The sequence below is a fragment of the Chaetodon auriga genome, chromosome 21, assembly GCF_051107435.1.
Source record: "Chaetodon auriga isolate fChaAug3 chromosome 21, fChaAug3.hap1, whole genome shotgun sequence".
Lineage (NCBI taxonomy): Eukaryota > Metazoa > Chordata > Actinopteri > Chaetodontiformes > Chaetodontidae > Chaetodon > Chaetodon auriga.
The window spans coordinates 12,449,714-12,458,777 of record NC_135094.1 but is presented as its reverse complement, the minus strand read 5'-3'; the positions used below and the strand labels follow the sequence as shown (position 1 = coordinate 12,458,777).

Genomic DNA, 9,064 nt, shown 5'->3' with positions numbered 1-9,064 from the left:
TGATTCTAGAAATTGATAAAACAATTTAAAATAGATCATCAAAATATTTGCCATCATCCATCGACTATATACAGTAACATATCAAAATATTACAATTTATCCACATTCCTTTTTGCATTTAACATGAGGCCTTTACAAACTGTTTATAAATAATCATTATCATTATTATTATTATCTTGTAGCTATTGAATACATCTATATTAAGACCGTCTATGTGCCATTGTATAAGGTATGTAATGTATTCAAGGCCCAATATCAAATACAAACCACTGAATCTCCTTTATTCTCCCAAATCCAATTGTTAAAACAGTTACTGCCTTTGTACACTCCATAATGGGTTTTTAGGTTAAAGAAGATAATGGCTCATCAATTTCTGTTTGACGGCCAGCTGTAATGTGTGGGGTTGCTGTTGCCTGTGCTTTTTAATTAGATGATATTTTGTGTATTTGCACATTATCAGAACTTTCCATCTGATATGCCTGAGTGATAGACTGTACACAGAGAGCCTTAAAGACAGAGGCCATTCTCCTCACATATATTCCCAATCAAGCAAGATTTTCGTCAATAAAATCTATAATTCAAACAATGCAAAGGTCTGAGATGGCATCGTTTTTTAAACAAACAAAACAAACATCTTATTTACACTTCAGTCACCACCATGTCCATGAGCTTGTGCCTCACTGGCATGAAAGTGTTGTAAAAACAGAAATATTGAGTTGAAAGCCAGTATATTGGTTTTAGATGGCCACAAAAATGCTCAGCATGTTTTGTTAAACTCTGGTTGAGAGTTTCGTTAGTTCACTGAATTTGAAAGTGACATATTGATGCTTGAAATTGCTGCACATAGCAGCTTTAATTATGTCTTAGTTATTGCAACCCCACCAGGAGCCACAGGGGGAAGAAGTCTAACCACGGACACTGAACAGGGATCGCTTTCATAATTTTTATACCATGACTGGGATGATGAATGGGGGACAAGGAAACTGATCCCACATCAGCGTCTTTGACAGAGTGCAGGGAGAAGTCAGGGATCTGTCTGTGTGGATGCCGAGGGACTGGCCGGAGGACAAACAGGCTGGGGAAAGTGTTTGTACTTCTCTGGGGCTGGACCCTGAGGGGGCGATGGGATGGGAGTGTCGGGAGAGGCTGCAGGAAGAGAGGCAGGAGCAGAGAGACATTTTATTCTATCGTCTTGCAAATTAAAATGTTTTGTGTGCAAAAAGTATATATATATGGTCTGGAAAATGTACCCACAGTGGCCCATGGGAAATGTTACATCTACAGCTGCTGCTTTATAGATACAGTTCCCATCAATCTTATGTGGCCATTAGGTGGTGTAATATCACCAAATGCATTTTTTATTTTTTAATGAAAGCATACAATATGGCCAATGCTCATCAGTTCTTGTAAATGTTACATTTTTATGGATTCTTTTCATATTCGGAATGCCCCTTTATTAGTTTCAACTAAGTTAATGGAAACACATCTGGCACACAGTTTTGTGACATTTCATGACAGGAGCTAAATTACATCTACTTCCTTTTGATATGTCTTGTGTGTGCGTCAGAGGGTTTGTGCTTGAGTGACTGCAGTTTGTGTGATTGTACACATGTCTCACAGCTGTCGAGTGTGTGGCTCTTACCTATTAGTGGAGTGTGAGCAACAGGCATGGTGCTGATGACCAGTGTGTGTCCAGTCAGAGGGTCCTGGGCCAGCTGGGTGTGTGCTGGGTGGTGCAGGTGTGTGGGCTCTGAAGTAAGGCCTGAACACAGCAAGTCATTAATCAGCTGTGGACTAAGCTGTTGCTATACAGTTACAGCAGATGCTTTCCTGCACCTTATCTAGAAATATGTTATTTAATCAGGTGACATTTAAGGGCTCACGCACTTAACGAAATGCTCCATAACACGAATTTCCTCTTGCACGTGGTGACACTTCACCTAACAAGCCCTCATTAGACCAAAAAGAACAACGGGTAGTCCGTTTTGCATAGTTTTTTTGAACAGTGCTAGAATAAATCTCCATTTTGGAGCTTTTAATTTACTAAGCATATCGAGTTTTACAAATTCATGCACATTTTTTTTCAGTCTGTGTCTGCAAAAGGGTGTTTACATGTGTGCATGTTTGTATATTGAGTCAAGCCTCCATAACTTGAATCTAATATGTCAAAAATGCAAATTTTAAATTTTTTGGTCAGCTTGTTTTCAAACTACTGGCATCACGACAGATTTTATCAGTTGCACTTTCAGACAAAATATCATCTCAGCAATATTTAAATGGCAGGTTTTTTGTTATAATAGCTCCACATTCCTACAGGATGCTGAAAAGTAAAACACACACACAGCTCTTTCTGCACAGGGGCTTCTAAGTCAGGATGTCATATTCTGGAGTTGTTTTTAGCATGTAAGGCAAAAAATGGAAGACATTTTTGGAGATGACTTATTACTTTATCTCCACGCCTCAACTTGTGTTTGAGTTGTCTGTCATGGCCCTGCTTAGAATATGTTTGATGCACTCCACCTTTAACTACAGACGTCCTTATTTATACACATTTAGATATGTTTGCACCTAGCGGCATCTCACGCAGCAAGTTGTCTATTTTGGCTTTGCCTAATATTTATGTGGAGTTATACCATCTTTCTGCAAAATCCCTAACTTTTTACCCATTGTACATATCCAGGAAAACTTTGCTGAATATGTACGCTTTTTTGTTTTTTATGTTACTTCACACCCCACTAGAGCATTTGGCAGCCTTGCTGAAGGTCACCCTATTTTTCTTCCTGCAGGTTTACAAGCACAAACATGGACCCAGCCTCACCTCCCAGCAGCATCTCGTGCAGCAGGTTGTCTATCTTTGCCAGGCCACAGAGCTTAATGAACTGGAGCTGTTCAATCATCTGCCAGGTGATGCTCTGCAGGGTGGGCAGCAGGAGTAACAGCTCTCCAAAACGACCCCTGGAGTCATACTGACGGTCATTAATGTAGTCCTCCAGACTCATCTGGACCTGCACGCACACAAGTCTCCATTAGTCCCTGTGAGGTAACTGATATATTATACAAATGTGCAATACACAGGGATAAAAAGGCTGTCCTAAGACACTCCTCCTTAACACTGTTTATTGGAAATTATGACAGAACGTAAGAGAGAAGAGCTTCAGATGCTCAACCTACCTGCAGACGCATGGCCTTGATCTTCGATGGGTCCCGTAAAGACTTTGCATCTGCAGATTGGAGGCAAAGCGTGGAAGGTGGGGATGGATTAAGGAGAGGGGGAGTGGAGGAAGGGATTGAAGGGCAGGAGGGTGAAGGGGAAAAAACAGACAGATCAGGAATGGAATGGGGGATATGAGTGGAATTGATGGAATGATTATGGTCAAACTGGGGCATGAAGGCAAAATGAAGGGATTTAGTGAAGGGGAGACACAAGATGTTGCCAGGGATTGTGGTCACACTGGGCCAAGGAGACATTAAAAAAAAAGCAATGGAGGGATTGGGATCTAACTTTGAAGGGAAATGTAACCAGATGGATGGGATTGGTTGGGAAAAGAGGGATCTGGACAGAAATGGCAACGGGAAAAGGACATGGTGTCATTAAAAATATTCTGTTTTTCATGGAATATGAATTCAATACCTACTTTGAAACAAGTATTTATGTTAATGTAGCTTTTAATATTTATTCTGATACATTTTTGAAATAATGAGAAATCTGATTCGTTTGCGGGCCATTACGCAATGCCAGCACATCACAACACATGTCAAGGGTATTCCCAATGCAAATATCCAAAATCTTATCCTAATCTATCCAAGTAGTTTCCATAACCGGATGCAATTTTGGTTTAGTTCTTGATCTAGAGAGAAATGAGTGAGTCAGAAAAACTGTGGAGCGATGGCAATCATTACCTGGGTCAAAGAAGACAATGGCCTTGAGTGCTGCATATTCATTTTCGTCTATTTGAATATCCTGGAAGGGCTGAACCAGCTCGTCCAGCACTCGGTTGGCTACCCGACAGATCTCCGGTTCAGGACTGTTCCTGTGGATCACACAGCCATTACCTGCAGATACAGAGAGCATCAGTCAGTGGCAGTGTTGAGGGGAATTGACAGGGAGTTAAAGGTATATGTATGGGCTGGAGTGCTGGTGTGGAAGTGTGAAAGGAATAGTTTTGTACTTTTAACCTTGAAAGAAAGATAAGTTGAATCCTGCAGAGTCTTGTCAGGCCTATTTAAGGGTTGCATGAGTGTGTGTGTGTGAGTGTGTGCGTAGTTGACAGATCTGCCCACAGTATGATGTTGGTACAATAATGAGCAATGGCGCTTACAAGAGACACTTTTGAAGTCACAAAGAAACAGAAACTTTCAGTTAATCATTCTCAGCTAACACAACATTTGGTTAGTCGTCTCACTTCAGTGCCGAACACATGATTGCACCACATATAAATAAGATGCCATTCTATTGGTCAGTTTGTACCTAAAAGCAGGAAGTCCTTGAAAGGCATTGACCTTTTGGCGACTCCAAGCAAGAGGTGTTCACCTGCATGAGCCCTGAGCAAGCTCACCTGGAGACACACACACACACACACACACACACACACAGTTAAACAAAGAACACAAACAATACAACAATGCACCCCCTTTGCCCTTACACACATCACAGAGGGGCCATACAGTACTTTGAAGAGTCGTATACTACTCTAAGCAATCTCTGTACGCAAATTTAAAGCTCGTACACTTTAATCATTGGTCCAAATGTTCACCTCCGAGAGCATTTGGTTGATTAAAGAGGTTCTTTTTCTCTATCTAAACTGACAGCGCTTTGACAAAATAAGCTCTTTGTGAGAGCTGCAAGCACACTCACACCCACACAAGCTAAACACAACCAATGTACAAAGACTGCATTTCAAAGTCATTTTAAACAAAAGTACTCAAGTCTCAAAGGTATTGCATTTAACTTCTTAAAATAAACATGAAATTAAAATATCCAAGAGAATAACAGTATGCAAGCGATAGCATAATCATAGCACCCTCTCACCTGGTCGTCCAGCAGCAGTTCTCCAAAGGCAGGAATATATTTGGCCCATTCCACCAACACCAATAGCTGCTGTCTCATAGAATCACAAACATCCCCAACAGTGGCCGACTTCTGCTCTGATATGTCTGCAACTCCAACTGGAGCAGTGATCTGGAGGGAGACCATGTAAGAGCATCCTCGGTTATGATCCATCAGTTTCCTTGTGCATTTGCAGTTTTTGCATGTATCATGCAAATTGCATTTGTATAATGCAGAAGATATGCTGATGCTGACTGATGATGCTAACATCCGCTGACATACAACCATACATCAGTGGGAACATAGTGAACAGGAAAATTGTCACCTGTTGGGAAAGTGATTCTGCTTGAGCCAAAATCGTGATGGGTGGCAAGTCTTGTGCATCAGCGATATTTCTTCTGGAGCTGATCCGATCTCTTTCGTTCTGTACAGCTGAAATATAACAGACAGCTAAAGTTACTCTGCATGTGAAAGAGAAAGAGCAATAAAAAGGAGCAGGAGACAGAACCTCCTGCAGTTTACATATATAAATTAACTAACTTTCAAACAGGAATACGTCCAGTAAAAGTCACTGTCCTGGTTTTCAGGAATTTGCTCAAGTTTGTGGTCATGAGTGTTGACAGTTGGGGAAAAATCTAATATCTAAAATCTTGAATGTAGAACAATGACTTCAGACGCTAGGGCAGTTAATATTTATAAAAAAAAAATAGCCATACAGGCTGGCATCAGCAAGAGGAGTCAAACGTTAACCAGCTGCAATCCAGAACAACATGTTTGAATAACACATGATTAGGTGTCATAAAACTCTGTGCCAAGGTTATACCCCTCATAAATGCACACACACACACACACACATACACACACACACACACACACACACACACACACACACATACGCACACACACACACACACACACACACTCTAAGTAATCACTTATTTTATGGCTGAACCAATTTTAACCATCTTGAACCAGCTTTCAGATTCTCTGACGACAGCCTCTCCTTCAGTGCCACTAGTTTTAAGTCTATACCTTGTCTGGGTGGGGAAGGCAAAAGATATCCCGAAACAAACTGACTCTGTTTTGTACATCTACATGTAAACTTTTAATGGACTTTCAAAAGGGAAGACAAAATTTCTGGTCATGAGGGAATAGTTCAGTGCCCTCTGCTTTCTCTCTTGTCCAGGAGGCAGGTTTCCCTACCTTCTTTTTTCATGCCAACTCTGAAGCATTTGTTGAGTCTGCAGAAACGACACTGGTTCCTCTTATCTTTGTCCACAACGCACTGTCTGCTGAACCTGCACATGACAAACATACAGAGACAAGTAGCTTCACAGAGCCAAACATGATGACGCAGTGTACTGTAACATAATGTAATTGAATGAGGTATGCCACAGCATGATGACTGGACTGAAAATCTGTTATCAATAGCATAAGACTTCTATTTAGATATCTGCACTTGATCATAAAGGTAGCACGTTTATGTGCACACTCATGGACACGTTCATACGGTGTCTTATAATTTCCACACATGCATCGTGTACATATGTTGCAGTTTTAAGCGTGCTCACACAATGTGTTTACACCATCTGTACCTGCAGGTGTAGACATGGCTCTTGCGTATGGAGCGTCTGAAGAAGCCTTTACAGCCGTCACAGCTGAAGGCTCCATAGTGTTTCCCTGTGGCTTTGTCTCCACAGATGGCACAGTTACCGCTCACCCCGTCTGGACCGGGCAGGCTCGGCTCTGTCGGCATGCTGTCTGAAACTCACAAAGACAGTCGCAAAGGTAAGTACACATACATATACACATCTGCCCAGACACAAGCTCATGTATCTGTGTGGTGCATTGGCATAGGCACAAACACAAACAGAATCAGGGTTTTGCAAAGCATAGTGATGAGTGGTGTGTAATTCTTATGTGATTATAACATGACTGTAGAAAATGTTATGTATTCCACAGTATAAATGCAGATGTTTGCTAGGGGTTTGTATAACTGCAAAGTCTTTAGTTCCCTGTTTGATTTAGATATTATTTCAGACGTCTGCATCTGCAAAACATAAATCAGGAAAGAGAATAAATGGCGGTTCTATTGCCAGCCATTTAAACCATTATTGTTAATGTCTTTATTTTTGCTTTCATCTCCTCATTGTCATCAACATCATCATGATCATTATCATTATCGGCAGCAGCAGCATCTTCACCATAATCAAGACCATAATCATCATCATTGTCCGCATATTTATCGTTCAGTCAGAGTCTAACAAATGGGGGGCAACATGATCATAGCATGTGTATGTAAAAACTCATCAGCACAGGCACATTCATACCCCCCATCCACACACACACACACACACACACACACACACACACACACACATCTCACAGTCCCCAAGCAAGGCGATATAAGTCAATCTTCAACTAACTTTCTGTCCACATGCTGCAGTGACATCAGTGTATCAGTGTATGAGATGTCTTTTATGACACATACCTGCAATTCCTGCCTAAAGAGTTTTATTAACATGATTCATGCTTTTACAACCCTGATCCAGCCCTTTTCTTTCCTTCACAACCACCGTACATGACTCCACGTACATACCCATATGCAAGCAAGCAACAGACAAATTAATGTCCTACAATCAGGGTCATTAGACAACTGCTTACATGTGCTATTGGCCAACATTAAAATGTCACGAGTTTCCCCATCACTTAATTTTGGCATATGGAAAAAGTAACCCTTCTGCAAATAGCAACTCATTTGCCTTCAGCTGGTCTCACTTCACTTCACCAGTATATTTCTAGCCTGACACACCTCCTTTCTGAGGCGCATGTTCCATCCCAAAGCCTCCTTAACAGATGCATTATGTTAATCAAGAGGCTACAGATTCAACAGATACACAATAAAAGACTCCTCTCATTTCTTTAAGCCGTTTTGCAGGTGCCCACTTTACTGTGGGAAACGCGTGAGTGAGCAGCTTTTCAGTCAAGGTATCAGTGCTTATAAAGATGGAGTGTGTGTTTGTGAGCACATCCAACTTAACACACATGCAGAAAAACAGGTATTTTTTGCCTCGATTAATGTTTGTATGTGCATCCCTTGTTTGGTTATACCTGGGTTTCTGTGTGTGTGTGTGTGTGTGTGTGTGTGTGTGTGTGTGTGTACAGATGGATACAAGCACATGCACTTACCTCCTCCTCCATAGAGCACCTCTGCATTCTCAAAGCCCAGTGTGCTGTAAGAGGGATCCAGGCCTTCACAATAGTTGGCTACTTCCATATCTAACAGAGATTTACTCTGAGAAGCAGGGGGATACTTCATCCCTGTTTGGACTTGGTCTTCCTCACACTTGCTTCTCTTCTCTTCTCCTCCCAGTTCACTGTAAATTCCCTCTTTTTCTTTTCCCCTTTGTGCTTCATCTAATTCTTACAGACATGACAAGGGAGATCCCTAGCATAAAAGATCTATAATCCTATCTGATTGGGCGAGGAACAAGGAGAGGGGAGGAGCTTTTGCTAAGACTTCTCACCTTATTGCACATTACTTATCTGTCCCTCTCCCTCACACTTATCACACGATGGATAGATAGCGGTGAAGGAGATATTTCCCTTCTTCCCCTTCTGCCTCCTTCTTCTTTTTCTTTCTTTTCTTTTCAACCGTGGATTTTGAAGATGGAGGACAGCTCGCACTTTGTGTGCATGAGCTTCTGTGGATGTGTATCTGCACACATGACGAGGTGTTTGTTCTTACAGGCACATATATTTATGAATGTCTGTGTGAGGGTGCATGTGGGTGTGTGGGTGGGTGTGTGTGTGTGTGTGTGTGTGTGTGTGTGTGTGTGTGTATATATGTCCTTCCCAGGCTTCCTAATCTAATCAATAGTGGAGTAATAGCACCACCACCTCAGCAGATATAATCTATAAAGACACAAAGTGAAGTGGAAAACACTGATAACTTCCATAAACACCGTTACATCCAACCCTCTGTTGATAGATCTTAATTTACACATTTCTAAATTA

The 9,064-nt window shown here is 41.4% G+C and overlaps 1 protein-coding gene across 1 annotated transcript; it reads right to left on the bottom strand.

Moving 5' to 3' along the window:
* Window positions 1–1,024: 1,024 nt before the first annotated feature.
* On the bottom strand, window positions 1,025–8,366 carry hnf4g (hepatocyte nuclear factor 4, gamma). The gene is made up of 11 exons (XM_076761637.1): window positions 8,237–8,366; window positions 6,643–6,808; window positions 6,251–6,345; window positions 5,373–5,479; window positions 5,030–5,179; window positions 4,469–4,556; window positions 3,901–4,053; window positions 3,172–3,221; window positions 2,819–3,005; window positions 1,643–1,762; window positions 1,025–1,146 (listed from the first exon to the last, which is right to left on the bottom strand). Exons 1-11 carry the CDS (start codon window positions 8,364–8,366, stop codon window positions 1,025–1,027), a joined length of 1,368 nt encoding a protein of 455 aa, XP_076617752.1.
* Window positions 8,367–9,064: the final 698 nt, after the last annotated feature.

Excerpts from the sequence above, each read along its gene's own strand:
- hnf4g (XM_076761637.1), bottom strand. The coding sequence starts at position 8,366 with ATGAAGTATCCCCCTGCTTCTCAGAGTAAATCTCTGTTAGATATGGAA. Across the intron at positions 6,809-8,236 it reads GGTGCTCTATGGAGGAGGAG|ACAGCATGCCGACAGAGCCG; the intron begins GTAAGTGCATGT and ends TGTGAGTTTCAG. Across the intron at positions 3,222-3,900 it reads CATTGTCTTCTTTGACCCAG|ATGCAAAGTCTTTACGGGAC; the intron begins GTAATGATTGCC and ends TCCAATCTGCAG.